This window comes from Myotis myotis, unplaced genomic scaffold (assembly GCF_014108235.1).
Source record: "Myotis myotis isolate mMyoMyo1 unplaced genomic scaffold, mMyoMyo1.p scaffold_m19_p_19, whole genome shotgun sequence".
Classification (NCBI taxonomy): Eukaryota; Metazoa; Chordata; class Mammalia; order Chiroptera; family Vespertilionidae; genus Myotis; species Myotis myotis.
In genome coordinates, this window is record NW_023416323.1 from 21046171 (window position 1) to 21064602 (window position 18432).

Here is an 18432-nt window from a genome sequence, read left to right on the forward strand (position 1 = left end):
GCTGGATTGACCTTGGGCAAGCCATGAGACTACTCTAAGCCTTGGTGCTCTTGTCTGTAAAATGGGACTGTTGTGAAAATCCAATGTGCCTGTCACATAGTAAGTGATCAGCAAATGTTTGCTGCTGTTGTTCTTCATCCCTCCTTCCTCTTCCTATTTTCTTCTGAAATAATATAATTTATCATCATCATCATCATCATCATCATCATCATCATTATTATTAACTAGCGGCCCAATGCATGAAGATTCATGCAAGAATGGGCCTTCCTTCCCCTGGCTGCCGGCACTGCCTTTGCTCTGGTCGGGAGCCTCCTTTCTGCCTTCCCACACTGCCCAGAGGCCCGGAGTGGTTGGGGTGGTGTCACGTAAGCATCCTGCCCCGCCCCTGGCCACTCGGTGCCTGCTTACGCAAATTAACCCGCCATCTTTGTTGGGTTAATTTGCATACTCACTCCTGATTGGCTGGTGGGTGTCACAAAGGTATGGTCAATTTGCATCTTTCTCTTTTATTAGTGTAGATTAGTGTAGATGGCAGGGCAAGGCATCAAAGACAGACCTGTCTAACCACAAAACAATGTCCTTGCTTTGGCACCACACTGCCTTTGGGGACAAGGGGGTAGTATGTTATCTGGTGAGTCTGTTCTGTATCTCTTTATCCCTCTTGTGTCTCAAGCAGCTTTCTGCCAATTCAGCCACCCTGGGCCACCTGGAGTGGTGCTTTGGGAATGCATCTTCCCAGTGTCCAGGTGATCACATCTCTTTCCAGCCAATGACAGAGGCAGAGGCAACTCACCAGGTAGAAATGAACTAGAGATGCTGCTCCCAGTGAGAGGGATGTCTCAGCACCTCTCCCCCGCCCAGAGGTCTGCCTCCTGAAGGCCCAGGGCCTACATTAACCAGGGCCTCTGATTAATATACACGTCCTGGGAAGCCACTGGGCTCCTTGACTGTGTCTGATTAAAGTGGCCTGGGGTGACCCAAATATAGCCCAAATGTGTTAAGTAAGGCCTTTTTGGTTTCAGGCAACAGATGAAATCCACCCTGTCAGTGTACACAAAAGAGGAAAACCAAGGGTAAAGTGTAGCCGAGGACCTACAGAGAACCCATGGGACATCATCCTGCCCTGGCTCTGTACTCTCTCCTTCTAATAACTGCCTCTCTCTGCTTCTCCCCTGTGCAAAATATGGCCACACCCAACACCTGTGTGTTTGTGCAGTGGTCCAGCCACATGGGGACTTGCTCTCTGACTCTCTTCCAACTCTCAATACCAAGGAAGCATCTCTCATTGGCCTTATCTGGACCAGGTCACTACTGACAAATATGAGGGAAGTGCATACAGATATTAAGAAAAACCAATAGAGGCTGTGGGAGGCAGGCACGTGGGGGAGCTTTGGGCAGGCTCTCACCCATTCTCTTTTGGGTGATGAAGATTTGGGAGCGTAGAATGATAATTATGTATAAATACACTTTAGCTATTTTATAAGCTGGCCTTTCCAGGTTCATTATCATTCATATTTATGGTGGGGATATGTTTTTCCAGACATTCTGCAAATAGCTCTCCTATTATTCAGGTAAAATTCCTACCAAGTTGGACTAAGGGGAGGCACCAATGAGCCCAGGCTTGTACTTCTCATAGGAAAGGAGCGTGTTACCAATGGTTTTGAATAGGTGTGAATCTTTAGGTCCAGGCATCTTTTAAATAGAGCTAATTAACTATGCCGTGCATCCGGGGGCAGGGACCGTGAATGTCCATGTGCCGGAAGGCAGAGAGCGGTTGTAAAAACTCCCAAAGGTCATATCATCCTTTGATGTAATTGGCTTTGGCAAGTTCTACTTTTTGCTGCCACCTTCACCGTCTCCAACAAAGAGTTACACTTTCCTCTGGATGCAAACGTGCAGGCAGGATCACAGCAGAATTCACTGCCCAGTGGGATGGAAGGGTTGTCTTCCCCAGCAGAACCCACCCAGAGCCCAGGTACTAGCGGTGTCCTTTGCATCTGCCAGAGATTTCCCACGCCTGCATCGCAGATGGGGCTTGAAATTCTGTCTGGGCCAGGAGGAAGGAAGTGGCTTTACCACTCAGCCACGCATCTGCCGATGAGCTCTGGGTGGGCTGGGGAAGTGTGGGGAGATGACATTTAGGTATTGGAATCAAATGTTACCTCTGGTACATTTTATAACAATGAGCTAATATGTACTTCCTAACATATTTTGGAGGCTATGGAGGGGGTCTCAAAAGAGCAGGAGCCCTCTGATAAGATCCTAAGCATCCGCTTATAGACATGACCAGTCCAATACAAACCCACATACCTGATTCCTGTGACCCCTGACCCTTGGCTCAGGTGAAATCTTCACCTGTAAAATCAAGGGGCTGGACAGGTGATCTCTGTGGGCCTTTCCCTCAACAATGCATTTCCTTGCTGTTTGTATTCTAACAAGATCTTGTTTATGTTGGAAACTGTCAGCAGATGCTAAAGCTGTCCTTGGGGGAGTGGGTACTGTGGTACCCAGACCTCCCTGGGCTGAAGCATGAGGTGGGTCCATGGTGATGTCTGGTCTCTGAGTCAGGCGCAGAAGGAAGGTTAACACCTGTGAATAGGACCTGCTCTTCAGCTGAATTTCCTCTCCTTGAGGCTGCATCTGGGTCTAATCAGCATGGGCTCAAGGGGGACGGGGAGCAGGTGGCTCTGGGGACTCTGGGGAGAGAAAGTACAAATTCGATACCATATGGAGGTAAAGAAGAGCAAAAAACGGGGTCCTGAAAATAGCTAAAAACGAGAGACATAACAACCAAAGGTAACATGTAACCCTTGATAGGATCCTGGATTAAAAACACACATAAAAGACATATTGGGGGTTGGTGAATGTGGGTGAAGCTTATATGGATGTTCATTGTGCTATTTATTCTTCTCCTCTGCAAGCCTGAAGTTTTAAAAAATAAAGTGTTAGAAAATTGCTCAGAAGTCAGATATGTGCTATAGAATAGGTTCTCCATTCCTGTAATGTTTCCTTTGTGTTTATCCATCCCACACATTAAGAAGAACACACTCCGATTGTAATTTAAGCTCATTTCCTCATTTGTTCTGTTCTCTCTGGAGACAGTCAGCATCTTCCTTGTACATCTTGGGCTCAGCTGGCTGGGATGATATGGGAACTTCAAGGCTGTTCCCGGAACTCATATTTCTATGTGTCAGGGGCCCGCTCCTCACCACCCCAGGGAGAGCCATTGTTGAGTGATACTGAAGGCAGCTTCTGCTAACACTTGTTGGCACTCGAGTGAGTGCTCTTTAGCTGCACCAGCTCAGCTGATTCTCAACAACAAAACTTGCTTACAAATGGCAGAGCCAGAATGAGAAGAACCCAAGGACTCATGACTCCCAAACCTTTGTCCTTGACCACCATTCAGCTGATCTCAGCCTGGAGGTCATTGCAAATAACTGGAGAGGATATTCCAAGTATATTATATATTCCAAGTATATGTGCTCCCTCCCTCGACCCCAGCAGTACTGGATCAGACACCTGTTGTACGGACAGGCTTGGGTTCACTGTCTCTCTGAGCCTTGAGTGAGTTCCATCTGCGATCCATCTCCTCTCCCATTCCCACTTGGAGAGTAAACCCCTTAAATCTGAGGGATTGGCCCCAGCCCTTCCTTTCTGCCCCAAACACTGTTTGCTTGGGTTGGCCATGGTGCCTCACAGGATGCAAGCTGGGCTCATGGGTTTAGGTGAACTAGTAAAACTACTGTGCACCGTTCCTCATGCGTGCGTGGCTTGTTGTGGAGGCATCTTGGGAACTCAGGTGCGGGTTTGTGAGGACCCCGGTGGAGAGTGACTTGTGCTTCTGGCAAGAATTCTCTGGGGGAGGAGAGGACAGAGGAACCAGAGGAGGAGCAGGCTTCGGCTATATCTGTAATGTTTTATTTCTTATATTTTTGAATCAATCTCAAGGGAATTATGCTGAGCAAAGAAAGGCAATTCCAAAAGGCTATGCACTGTATTATTCCATTTCTATAATCTCCTTGACATGACAGAATTACAGCAGTAGGGCAGATTAGTGGTTGCCAGGGGTCAGGGGCTGGTGGATTGCTGGTGAAGGGCACCAGGAGAGGCGCTGGTGGTGATGGGAAGAATCTGTATTCAGCCTGAATCAGTGTCAATTCCCTGCTTGCGCCATTGTACTGTAATTTAGAAAGATGTTGCTGTGAGGAAAACGGTAAGGGTACACAAGATCTCTCTCTATGTTATCTGTTACAATGTGATGTGACTCCTCAGCTATCTCAAAATAAAAAGGCTTAATTAAAAAAAAGAGGACGTAAGGCAAATATGGCAAAATATTAATATCTGTTCTATATGGGTCTTGAAAATCTGCTGATTCTGTAGTTTGATATTCATTATTTTCTGAATGTTTGAAAAATGTAGTAATAACAAAACCCTCTGGGTTATCTAGTCAGCCTTTGAAGTGTGCACCCTGCCCAACACCTGCTCCTGGTCCCCAGGCTGGTGTGGCCGAAGCACAATCTTGAGGGGCTTTGCAAGGGATGGGAGGCGGTGCTTGGCGGTGGTGCTGGCCCAGCTGAGAACAACCCTTCTGATCTCTCACTGTCCTCCCTGAACCTGGGAAAGCACCCAACACTCCTGGAGGGCAGGGACTGCCCTGTAGCTCTGCAGGGCCCCACTGCATCCCTTTGGCATGTCAACAAAATGGGCAAAATTCTAATTTTCCACTGATTCTTGGTGACAGTTCACTTCTCAACTAAAAGGAAGGCTATTATAAGGAAGGCTGTCTTCTCACTAGACTCTTTTACTTTGTGTATTATAAGAAAAGAGACACACATACCAGAATTTCTTTATTATGTAGCTAAATCACAACTTTACAATACATTCAAAAGGAACTAAATGAGACATGTACAATAGTTTAAATGTAAAAATAGAAAAGAATGTCCAAAAAAGATCAGTTCTATTGGAATAGAGTCTTAGTAATCATTAAAGAGTAAAGTGTTTTCAACCCAGCGTCACAGGATGGGCTTGGCTCTATACGTAGCAGGGCTATTCACATGGGTTCTGAATGACAATCAGAAGATATTCCTTATCTGTGGAAAGATATGGGCAGAATTAATCAACTCTAAAAATTAAATGTAATAAGTGGATACATCAGCTAATCTGCTTTTTCTCTTTGAAACATCACTTGGACCTTGTGTAGACCAATGGTTTTCCACCCTGGTTGCATCAGAATCATCTGTCCAACTTCCACAAAATACCATTACTTGGGGCCCAGCCTCCGAGATTCTGGTTTCACTGGTCTGGGGTGAAGTCCAGGCATCAATCATTATTTCTGTAAAGCTCTCCATGTGATTCCAATGTGCAGCCAGGGTGAGAAAAAGCTTTACTTAGTTTATGGGGAATTCTGATCATACAGGTGTGCTGCTATGGAGAATTTCATTCTAGACTAGATCTAGGAGCATGAGTCCTGTTTTACACTGGCATCGACCAACACCGGAAATGCAATTCCTTCAGGGAAAGAAGCATTTTGGTGGCTGCTGTCTTTAGGTAGGCCAGGGGAGTGTGAGCTCTTCCAAGGGGGAGCCTAAGACTACAGGCCTGTGGCCCACCCCTACTTTATCCCCTGGGCAGGAGACATTTCTCCCGCTTTCCAGAAAATCGGTGTGCTAAGTTCACCTTAATGTTTTGATTACTAATAATAAATGCAAGTGGGCAGAATCCAACTTCTTCAGAGGTCAGATGCCTCACCAATGTCACAGAATGTTCAAGTGGAAAATTTCAGATTCAAACATGTCTTCATTTTGTAATTGAAGAATATTATGTGCCATAGTGCATATTAAAATCTATACTCCTTGTTCTTTGAAACAAAGCTTTTTTTTTATACGGTAGAGTAGGAAGATGCTTTATATATGAAATAAAATGCCAAAGTACCTGGCGCCACCATGATTTCGTGTTTCTTGGATCTGATTCTAAGAAAGGTGAGGTCGTTCTGAGGATCAATGTCACGGACTGTGCTCCTGGCTTTCATGGTCAGCTGATGGAGAAGACCTGCATACTGAACTGTGGTCGAGTTGTCCAAGGTTGTTCGAATCGGAATACCTGGTACAAGATTTAATTTGGGGTTAATTTTTTTGTTTGTTTGTTTATAAAAGTAAAATGAACATTGTAGAAATATGAGAACTACTTATAATTGTTAGGAGGAAGAAAAAGTGATGGCTGGTATTACCCACTGGTAACAATTTTAGTTTATTTTCTCCCAATCTTCTTGTTTCTACATAGATTTAAAAAAAATACTTGGGTCGGCCCTGGCTGGGTGGCTCGGTTGGTTGGAGTGTTGTCTGTTACACCAAAAAGTTGCAGGTTGGGTCCCTGGTCAGGGTGCATATGGGAGGCAACTGATCTATGTTTCTCACATCAATGTCTCTCTCTCTCTCTCTCTCTCTCTCTCTCTCTCTCTCTCTCTCTCTCTCTCTCTCCCTTGCTCTCTCTCTCTTTCTCTCTCCTTCCCTTCCTCTTTCTTTCCCCTTCTCTCTAAATATAACCTTGAGTGAAGATAAAAAAAATACTTGGGTCAAATTATAATTACAAATTTGATAATTGTTTTTGTCTTCATTTAAATGACAGCATACAGGTTGTCCTTGTTGGTGACCATGTCATCAATATTATTTTGAATGGCTGTACCCTTTACTCTTATATGAATATATCATAATCAATCCCTACTGTTGGATTATTAGGTATCGTGTCTTTGTTTTTGTAGCTAATGGTGTGATGAATGTTTTTGTGCACAGGTCTTTTGGAAGCTGTTAACTGTTTCAGTACTAGGTGAGCATATTACTAGACAAAACAAATTCCCCCAAGTGTCCTGTCTACAGAATCTGCTTTGAAATGCTTGGTCTGTGATATGATGCTAATTTTCTTCCGAGGCCAGAGTTAGAAAGAGATATCACTGCACATGATAGACAGCATATCAAAAGGGATTTTCAAAATTTCTTAGTAACATTCGGTATTTAGAAAAACAAATTTTATATTGGAGAACACAGCAACAAAGACACTGAAGTTTTGCTGGGCATTTCATGGTTTGCACTCATTCTTGGGTTAAGCATTATTAAATTTGGCTACTTGTGTGCTCTACTGCTCCATGATACGTGTTTAAAACAGAACCTATTAATTTAACTGGAAACGTCTAGACAGACAAATATGCAAGTATAATTCAATTCAGTTCAGATCAGTCTAGCTTAATTCGGGTCACTCAGTGCTCAGTGCTTATTAAGTAACAGGTGCTGTGCTAGGTATTTGCATGTATTGTATCTAATCAGAAACGGCCTTCTTATAATTTTGAGGACTACCACATAGCCAGGGAATCCCAGGAATCTGAATTGCAAATGTGTCTTTAATTTAGGGTGACAAAGGTGAATTAGAGATTACTGTCAGACTCCTCAGGTAGCTGAATTGAGGACAATCAATAAAAGAGGCTAGCGTGACTCTTGGTTTCCCCTCTGAGAATGTAACTTCAGAAACTCTCAAGATGAGCACTTCAAGAGTGGACCAGAATTACAAACTTGGGATTTTACTAGTTTTTCATGAAACCCTTTGAGAGCCTCAATTCTGACTTTGAAATAGATTAATTGCTTTCTCTTTTAAGAAGATGATTATCTCTAGAATAGGTAGGTCTTGCTAAGCAATACCAGGACAATATTTACAGGAAAACCTACTCAACAAATCAGGTTGTATATACACTTGTTAATTTTTATATTATTATTTTTTGGCCACTTTCCCCCAGAAGTCAGTGTTGTCTTTCACACCTGATGAAACATCCCAAGGCACAAGCAGGAGAGTGGAATGTAGCAAGCACTCAACCTTGTAAGAGCACCTTTGAGAAACAGTGTTATTTTGCATCCTAAATAGTGACTACTTAAAGTCTGCACTGCTCAGTGTCAACACAAGAAATACAATCAGAATAAATTATTTAAAATGCAGATGACAAGATATGAATCAGCTGCTCAGGTCTACTTAGTTAGTCTATTCATGATCCAAGGCGATAAATAAAAACAGTTAGCCTTTCTGAATAGTAAGTGCACACTGTGGAAAGTCTTGGAGTTTTTCATATCCCCTATAGACACTTGAGAAAAATCAATCAACAAATATTTATGAAGCTCCTGCTTGGTACCATGCAAGGTAATTAAAAAATAATTTATTAGGAAGTAATTTTAGCACGTGGTGTGAAATTCTCCCACTTCCCCTTCTGAGAGGTAGCCACTGCTCCCCGTTTCTTTGGGATCCTTCCAGCCTATTCAAGTAGGTTTGTGTTTGTATTCTTTAACTAGAGGTCCGGTGCATGAAAATTTGTGCACTCAGGGGTTGGGGGGCGGGGGGGGGGGGCTCAGCCTGGCCTGCACTGTCTTGCAATCTAGGACCCCTCAGGGGATGTCCACCTGCTGGCTTAGGCCCACTCCCCAGGGGACAGAGCCTAAGTAGGCAGTCATTCAGATATCCCTCTGGCAGCCTGGGAGCCCTCGGGGGATGTCCGACTAACGGCATAGGCCCGCTCCCCACACCACTCCCTGTGCTGCTCCCCTCAGGGAGCGGGCCTAAGCCATTAGTTGGACATCCTTAGGGCTGCTGCAGAGGCGGGAGAGGCTCCTGTCACCACCACTGCACTGGCCAGCCATGAGCCTGCTCCTGGCTGAGCGGTGCTCCCCCTGTGGAAGCACACTGACCACCAGGAAGCAGCTCCTGCATTGAGTGTCTGCCCCCTGGTGGTCAGTGTGCATCATAGTGACCGATCACTCTGCCATTTGGTTAATTTGCATATTAGCCTTTTATTATATAGGATTGTATCATTCTCTATTCTGCACTTAAATTTTTTTCATCTAATGCACTTTGGAAACGGTTCCATTCAGTATGCATAAGGCTCACTTATTCATGTTAATGACTATGTAATATGACTGTCAAATGGATGCTTTGTAATATATATACCTGGTATCTAATACATCCTCCTGACAGGCATCTAGGCTGTTCCCAATCTTTGACTTCTATAAACAAGGCTACAGAGTACGTCTTTGTGCATGCCATTTCACATTTGCATATATGTGTAGTATAAATTCCTAAAATTACACTACTTTAAAATGATTCTGTCTGATCCCAGTAAGCTGGTACTCTTCTGCTGTACATTTATAAAAGGAGTTGGCTGAAAGGCTGATAAAATCTAATGAAATTCAAAGGATAGATTGTTAGAAATGTCAAGAACATTTCAAATTAAGACCCTATAGAAATCAGGCTTACATCCATAAGAATATATGACAGATGTGACAGATATACATATACAGGGTGTCCCAAAAGAATGTATACACACTTTAACAGCTGATAGCTCAATTTTGAAAATGAAGTGTATTTTAATAAACACTGTCTTTATAATTGTTGAAAGTGTGTGTATACATTTTTGGAGATACCCTATATACACACAGGCATATTCACTAGTATCTAATTCAATGATCAGTGCTGTAAGCTCATAAATAATGAATGGTTTTATAAATGGGAAATCGATGTTACCAAAGAATCTTCTCTAACAAAAACCTATACCATTCAGCATTGGACTAAAATGGTAGTCTACTTTATTTTCCTGAATAAGAAGTATATGTTTCCATAACAGTGACACCAAAAAACTATTTAATATGGCATGTGAAAAGATCTCAGTGCATAAACATAGTAGAGGGCCTACGTAACTACCTGAAAGTTAAAATGATTTGCCTAGAGTTAGTGGACTAACATCATTAGCAGAAAATAAGACCACAAAACACCATCTTAGCTAAATATTTTCAGAATCAAATTTCATGGGACTTCTGAAAGCTACAAAACTGCACTATAATAAATGACAATTTCATCTAAAATTGAGTAGGCTGTTGAAATGGAGTATTTTATTACATTCTGGTCATACAACTTATACCACATGATATTAATAAAGATCCTTGCTATATACTCTGTTATTAATAATATGACCATAAAAATAAGCCCCTATTTATATTTTTGGGTAAAAGGTTAATTTGGATTTCAGAAGAGTGCCCTGAATCCTAACACAACCTTATCATAATAGAGGTTAATTAGAAGAAGTTAATAGGTATTAAAAATAATATTTTGTTGTCTGGATGAGAAAAGTGTTGAGAAACCCCAGAAAAATAACGTAAATATCACTTTTAATTCCATCACTTAGAGATAATCACCATATCTCTGCCTTTTCTTTCATATTTATTTTAAGTGTATATGTGTGCCTGACTATATTTTTTATTAGAAAATGCTGGGAACTGCTATGTTTCCTGATATTTTCATCCACTATTGTGAATAGTTTCCCATGACTGAAAATTCTTCAACATTTTAAGAAATACTTCATCAAGTAAATATTACATAATTAATTTTAAAATGTCCCTACTGTTGGGAGAGATCATCGATTTTCAACCTTTTTCATCTCATGGCACATATAAACTAATTACAAAAATTCTGTGGCACACCAAAAAATATATTTTTGCCAATCTGACCAAAAATAGGTCTAATTTTGATTCATTCACACCAGATGGCTATTGTTGTGTTGGCTGTTGTCATTTCTTTATTTGACACCCTAGGGGAAAAGAGCAGGTATTGCATGTTTTAAAAATTCTGAGGGACACCAGTTGAAAATTGCTGGAATAGATATATTTATTGGTATTCTACATTAGGCCTCACTGATTATCCTTTGGATTTAATCTTTCCCTCATCACTTCTTAGGACAAATTCCTAGGAGTGGAATTACAGATCAAAGGGTAGAACATTGTTCAGACATTGAATGCATATTGCCAGGATTGCTTACTTTAGACTAAGATCTTCCAAAGTAACACATAGGTGAGCTGACCTGGATGTCACAGGTGAATGCACCTGTATTGAGCTGAATAGTGTCTCCCCTGACCCCCCTCCCCCAATTCAGGTATACCCTAAACCTCAGAACGTGACCTTATTTGGAAATAGGGTATTTTTAGATGTGATTAGTTAAGATAAGGTCACACTGGATTAAGGTGGAGCCTAATCCAATACCAGTGTCCTTCTAAGAAGAGAAAAAGAGACATGGAAAGGATGATGGAGGCAAAGAATGGAGGGATGAGTCTACAAGCCAAGGAATGCCAAGGATTGCTGGGAACCATCAGAAGCTGGGAGGCAGGCAAGGAAGGATGCTCTTGCAGAGCCTTCAAAGACAGCTTGGCCCTGCTGACACCTTCATTTCAACTTCTAGCCTTCAAAACTAAGAGAGAATAACTGTCTGTTTTTTTAAGCCACTAGGTGTGTGGTACTTTGTTATGGCAGCCAAAGGAAAGGAATATAGTGCCTCTGCGGAATGACGAAGATTAACCCATCCGAGGGTGTGTGGCAGAGTTTGTGTAAATGCATGGACCTAAAATCAGTTTAACCAGAACCATGCGCTAGGGTTGGATTGCTTCCTGGAAATATTAGGCATAAATCTGGACGTACCTGTAGGGCTGATCTTAAATCCACTCCTCCTGATCACTCTAGTTGAGTGTATTTATTATATTCATTTGATGTTATGTTTAATTTAATTTTATTTTGTGAAACACATCATATGTTTTATTGGTACAAATGAATTAAAAATCCCTGTATAATCAGAACTATTTATTTATAATTCTATTAAGTGTTGGGTATTGTGGCAGGCACTTGACAGTTATTACCTCACTTATCACAACCATCAGTAAAGTGGGTGATTTTCCATTTTTAATAATAAGGGATTGAAGGTCAGAGTTTAAACAGACTTTTAGTTGTTTGCGTTTTAAAGCCATCAATAAATATTGATGGATTTGCTCCCAAACAATGATTAGTGTTGAGATTCTGTTGCCAAGCACTGAGTTAGCAATGTGCCAATCCCATGGCTGCACCATCAATTATATAAAGTAACTACTCTTATTTCAACTAATACTCTGGGATTTGTAGCACCTCTTGCCCTTACAAATGCCTGAATTAGCAATGAAGTGAGCAAAAGCCTTTAAGAGGTAATAGCTGAGCCTGAGGCAGGCAATGTGCTAGAGAAATGCTCTGTGGATTAACAGGGACTGTGGGGTGAGAGTCAGTTTCTGGGATAAGTCTACAGATTTCATAGGTGGAAATGTAGTAGCCCTTCTTATACTATAACCACAAAGACTACACTAGAAATTACAACTAATTCTCAAAGATTTTATTAAATGTGGTAAAAGAGCAATTTCATTTAAAATGAAGACTGAAACCCTGTACCCTCTATGATGTTAAAACAAAAACAAACTGCCAATAATGATACTCTCCCTATCTTCAATAAAGAAGTTTTATTGGTACACCTGAAATGTTAAAAGACACTTAACAAAGCTTTCAAAATTAGACAAGGCAACAGTGTCTCTTAGCAATATGTAGACATTTTTAGACATGTCTGCTTCATATTTATATCCATAGTTCTTAGCAGAGTGGTTGGCATGTGATAATAGATGTTTTATAAGTAAATGTTATAGCTAAAATATACTAAATGTGCTTTTGATTTCCAAATTCTAAGATGCTTGGCTTGGGTGTGGCACAACCAATAGGGGCTTGGTTGGCTTCTGCAAGTCAAGAAGGAAGCCCGTGATGACTTTACCTTCTGCATTTACAACCATCGTTCCAATCACCCCTTTATGGCTCTGTATCCTCTTTAGGGTTTCCTCCACCTCTGCCTGGAAGAGATCAGGAAAGAAATTAACCAAAAGATTCTTTGTGGTGACCCCCATCCTAAAGAGAATAATATTTGGAAAGGTAGCTCCCACCTCTCTCTTTAACTTAAGGTATTACATACTAATCTCAGACTTTTGGAAGAGAGCTTTGAAATTGACAAGTCCCATATACAGGCCTACATAGGACCCCCGGCAGACAACCTTGACAAATCTCTTGGCTTGAACTCTCCTAGAGTCAGAAAGCTTACTGCCTCACAAGAGCTCACTCCATGTTTATCTATTTACTGGCAAAGCATTCTTTATATTGGACAGAAACCTGCTCCTTACCATCTTTCACTCATTGGTCTTTCCATATTTGTATAAAAAATTCCCTTTCTACGTTATAGTATTTTAATATTTATAGAGCTATATCATTGCCATCCTCTGTCTAAAAGTATCCCTTAATGAGAAATCTTATTTTCAGTCCAAAATGTTACATATTTGGAAGTTCAGATGATTAAATTGAGGCTATTCTGTAAAAACATATTTCAAGATTCCAAGAATCTCATGGTAACTATGGCCTGGTTCTCCGTGCAAGCTGAATGTTCAACCATGAATGGTTGCATTGGAACCACATTATTGGGTTTAAACTCAGGTTTCTGAATGAATTTTATGTATGAACTATATTGTAGTGGTTTTCTTGCCTTCTACAAATGCCCAGACCAAGAATGATCTTTTCCAAACCTGCATCTGTTCATAACTGAGTAATCACTGGATATTCTGAATTTAAACATCATTCTGTAGAGTCTCTTGATGAGGTTTTGTGATATTTTTTCCCTTCCCAACATCGTACAAGTGAACATTATGTTACTTAGGCAAGACAGTTTTCTTTTGCACCTTACGTGGGTGGGAAAACTTATTTCCTCTTTTGTTACCACTCTACAGGTGTTTTCTGAATTTCAGTCATTTATGGACTAGATTCTCAATTTTTGACATTAGGGATGCCATCTATATTACTTACCTAGCACTTCTTTAAAATTATCTTACTGCTAAAAGCCTGAATAAATTTTCAAAGGAAACTACATCACTATCAAATGGAAATCTGGTCATAAACAGAAATAACCAAGAAAGAAATGGGGCAAATATTATTATATTCTACCCTAATGAAACCTCTGAGCCTGAGGTCTATTCTTTAGTGAAAATTTGAAATTGTGAAATGATAGCGGCCTAACGACCTAATATTGTCAGAAACTTTCTCCTGGATATGGTCTAAAGGCTGAAAAGAAAATTAAATGAAAAAGGAATAACTTTCTCAGATGTGATTTACTCTGTTGTTTGGTGTTTCTGAGCCATCTCACATAGCAACAATGTTTGCATCTCACTTTGGGAAACACTGCATTTGAAGCTAACAGCTGTAGAGGGGATCAATAATTTATTACATTTTTGCCATCTCTAAGACAACGCCCACAGCCCCTTAGATCACTGCCCTCATTTTCCTTTTTTCTTTTACTTCTCTCCCCAACCCCTTTCTCTTTGCTTTCTCCAGACTTCCAGATTTTCCTTCTTTTCCCAGTTTTCTACTTTCGTGATTTCTGAGCCCTCCCGCTACAATCTCTTGATCCTCACCCCCCTTTCATTCCTCTCAAAACTCTGCTGTCACCTTGCCCTTCCTTCAAACTTTCCAGTTCCCTCCTTCCCCCCTCCTCCCCTTCTCTCACTCTCTTCCTATTTATTTTCTCTCCTCCCTTTTCACCTTCTTTCTTTCTTTTTATTTAATTTTCTTCTCTTTCAATATCTCCTTCTCCCCTCTCTCCATTGCCTTGCGCTTCCTGTCCCCTCTCTTTTTCCGTCAGGATGATTTTTCTCTCCATCTCGCTCCTTTTCACACTTTCCTCGCTGTGGAAATCTCTCATCCCACACAGGATTTTTAATCCCCTCAGTATCTTCTCTTTCTGGATATCTCCTCTCACCAAGTATCACCTCCAGAAATCCCCCCCCCCCCCCCCCCCCGCTCGCCCCCGCCACCCCTCAGATATCTATGCTCCAAGATATCTTTCCGCCTCCATGGTCACCCTGGGTCTCCCAGTCGCCCTTCCAAGAAGCTTCTGAACACCAGTCCTTCGCAACGGCCCCGGCCCGGCCTGGATGGACCTCGGGAGCCGGGCGGCGAAGACCCACTCGGGTCGGCGCCTTTAGAGCGCCGGGTCGCAGATGAAGACCCCAGATTTACCATCGCACTGGCGGAAACTCTGGGCTCAGTCTCTCAGTCCGGCGCTCCCTCTGCCTGGGCTGTCAACAACGCTTCCAGCCGTTGCTAGGATACGGGGAGGAAGTGACCTCCGGGAAGCGCGGTGCCCACGCCTGCGTGCGCGAGGGTGGGGCCGCAGCCGGAGGTGGCTTTTCCGCCCGGAACTGGCTGGCTCCTCCCGGCCGCCGTAGGCGGAGTTTGGAGCTCGTGCTTGGAGCGCTCGCTCACCCGCATTTCACCGACGCCCGCGGGGCGACGAGGGCGAGGAGCCGCTTGGGGCCTTGGAGCTGGGCATAGGCCGGCTCCGGATCATTCGTTCGTCCATTCACTCATTTATTCGTTCGCTCCTTGAGGTATGCATTAAGGTCACAGCCACTTCCTCAGTCAAGACCCCCGACCACGTGCCAGGCTGCCCTCAGGGCCCTGGGTACATTCCGTCGGGAGGCAGACAAAATGCAACAACAGAAACTATGCTCTCCAATGGGATACCTGCTCCGGAGCGTGCACGGGGAGGGCCCTCTGACGTGGGGTCGGGCTTCTTTAGACACTTGGGAATAGACTGGCGGCCTCCGGACATTCTGGGTACTTCCTTGTGCAGCGCCGGTGACGTTTGTTTCCTTGCCCTGCACGGATAGGTTTTAAAACCATGTTTTTATTCAAGAAGAAATGTATCTCAGCATAGAATAGTACAATCATAGATACGTTTGGCAAGCACCATCTTCCATCTGGGTTCTCATCCAGTTGTAGCACTCTTTTCACTCCGTTGAGTTGCCGCTTACCAGTCAGGATTCTTGTTTCATCCGGATCTTTCTTTTGTGGCCGTTATTTGTCAGCAGTTCTGAGTCGCTGAACAATGGCAGGTGGCAGTGGTGGAACTTCTACAAATTGCCATAGGACAGAGCATTGTACTGGGTATTTAAGGAACTGATAGGGGAGACAAGGTAAAGATCAACTAGGGATAGTCAGAAGCCACTTGACCTTTTGAAAGGCATTGATAATATCTTTGTAGCTGGGGAGGCAGGAACCAACTATTGTATGAAGTACAGCAAGAAAATGTTGTGACTGGTGTCATAAAATCCTGGGGTTTGAGAAGGCAAACATTGATTATAGATACACGTTGTAGGTTGGGAATGCATCCCCAAAGGGTCCAGGCTCTGACTATAACACTGATTCAGTCTGGGGTCTCATTTTCTGAAAGCTGTCTCCAACCAAACAAGGTGTCCTTTTTGCTAGGAATGTCATCTAGAATATGAATGGGCCCTTGTCAGAGATGTTCTGAAAGAGTTGTGAGCTTTTTGGTAATTTTGGATGAGCAGGTCCATTTGGACTTGGAGTCTTTCATTTTATGGCATTAAGTTATAGACAGAAACACCCTGAGAAGCTCTAGTTCTGTTTCATTTTTTACCCCACAGAGGAGGAGATTCTGGTCACTGTCATCCTCTTTTTTTTTTTTTTTTTTTTCTCCAAGAAACTCATGATTCTCAAAAATCCAGGTCACAATAGCTAACTAGGGTCCTTTTCACTCCACACCTAAAAGTCCAATCAAGATGATTTGGAATGGGCAGCAAGGATTGTGGGGGAGGAGTCTGGTGTGTGTGTGCGCGCGTGTACACAGATCTGGTTCTTGACTGATTGCCTATACCAGTGATGGCGATCCTTTTGAGCTCGGCGTGTCAGCATTTTGAAAAACCCTAACTTAACTCTGGTGCCGTGTCACATATAGACATTTTTTGATATTTGCAACCATAGTAAAACAAAGATTTTTAATTTTTATATTTATTTTATATATTTAAATGCCATTTAACAAAGAAAAATCAACCAAAAAAATGAGTTCGCGTGTCAGAGGTGTCATAGATTCGCCATCACTGGCCTATACGACCTTTTTTTTTAGTTAATCCTCACCTGAGGATATTTTTTTCCATTGGTTTTTAGAGAAAGTGGAAGGGAGGGAGGGGGATAGAGAGAGAGACATATCGATGTGAGAGAAACTCATCAATTAATTGCCTCTTGCATGCCTCTTGCCCCAACCAAGACAGGATCGAACCTGCAACCCAGGTATGTGCCTTTTAATGGGAATTAAATCCAAGACCCGTCGGTGTGCAGGCTGACTCTCTAACCATTTAGCAACACCAGCCAGGGCTATATCTACAACTTTAAGTACTAAAAGTATAGATATTTACAGTGTTGCCTGTATAATGACTGATTTTTGCACTCTCTGGGTGTTCCTGATCAAGGAGACCCCTACTTGATTGTGTAGCCATCTGTTTTGCTCATAAAAATCAGTGGTAGTGCACCATTTCTGTTATGTCAATCAGCTTTAATGAAGGAACCTGACTTCCTATGCATGAAGTGTGAATCCCCTCATTTCTGGAGTCAGGGTGTCAAACTCGTTCGATAGCTGACAGCTGTGATTAGAGCAGAGAAAGACTCCAGCATGAAAGACCCTGACAGGAGTGCCCAACTGCTGAAAAAGTAATAAGAAGTAGCCACACTGACTTCTAACCAACAGTCAAGTTTGACTCACTGTGCACAGGAAATCAATGAGGAGAATATGAGCCATTTTCTCCTTATTGATTTTCACTTCTAATTATTCCTGGGAGGTAGCTTCGTTTAATTTTTATGCCTTTTTGGGACTATAATGAATATCCTGAGCTGTGCTATATAAAGTATCCCGGCAGTGTCTGACATATTCCCTACCCCGTTCTTAACACATGTGAATTATCCCATTCCCGTCTCCTTTTCCCACCCTTTTTTTGGGGGCCCATGGTAAGTGTTCAATACCTTTGAATTTAAGTGAAATTACTAATGAGTAATACTTTTGGAAAGTACTCTGAAATGACCCCCAAATTTGTGGTACATACAGAGACAAAGTCCACAATTCTTCACATAATTTTGTCAAAATAAGATTATTTTCTTCTGAGGTCTCTCTCTGATAATTTGCTACTGCTCTCTGCTTAGCCTAAAGAAATTTAGGCAATTTGATAATCTTCAGTTTTCTCTTGGAATTTTCTACACCACCCCCATATTCCTTTGGCATTCTTTCCTAGTTGGCAGATACTATAAACTGGGCAATGGAATATATTTTGTGTCCATTCTCTTATAAGGTAAGGCATTGTTTCTCAACTTAAACAGAACATCTCTTAGTGCTCTACTGGTTTCACTCCAGAAAGTACTAGATTCTTTGAAAATGTCCCTTTATAATAGTGAGGCAGAATTAGATGATGTCAGTGATATCAGTAAGTATTTCACATAATTGGCCCGATGCCACAGAATTACAGAGTATAGATTTAAGGATTCAGAAGAGCAAACATTTTCTACTTCTTATAAGGGCAAAGACACCTTCGAGGGTAATTCTTTCTAGAACTCAAGTATAACGTAAGCATAAGGCATCCTCTCTTTCCAAGATCACAGAATTTGGAATTATATGCAGCTAGAGTTGATGTTTCTAGGTGTGTTTCTTTGAGCAACAGAGATTATCAGGGTTTTTGCTTACCCATTTAT

The 18432-nt window shown here is 42.1% G+C and overlaps 1 protein-coding gene across 1 annotated transcript; it reads right to left on the bottom strand.

The window, feature by feature from the left end:
- Positions 1-4834: 4834 nt before the first annotated feature.
- DYNLRB2 (dynein light chain roadblock-type 2) lies at positions 4835-15053 on the bottom strand. Its single transcript, XM_036346223.1, has 4 exons — positions 14914-15053; positions 12632-12707; positions 5932-6099; positions 4835-5090 (listed from the first exon to the last, which is right to left on the bottom strand). The coding sequence occupies exons 1-4, from the start codon at positions 14914-14916 to the stop codon at positions 5047-5049; spliced, it is 291 nt and encodes a 96-aa protein (XP_036202116.1). The 5' UTR covers positions 14917-15053; the 3' UTR covers positions 4835-5046.
- Between the last annotated feature and the right edge of the window lie 3379 nt (positions 15054-18432).

Bases quoted from the DNA above. Each gene is read 5' to 3' on its own strand.
- DYNLRB2 (XM_036346223.1), bottom strand. The intron at 6,100-12,631 runs GTAAAGTCATCA...ATCTTGTACCAG, and splicing joins GATGGTTGTAAATGCAGAAG to GTATTCCGATTCGAACAACC. The intron at 5,091-5,931 runs GTACTTTGGCAT...ATCTTTCCACAG, and splicing joins CGAAATCATGGTGGCGCCAG to ATAAGGAATATCTTCTGATT.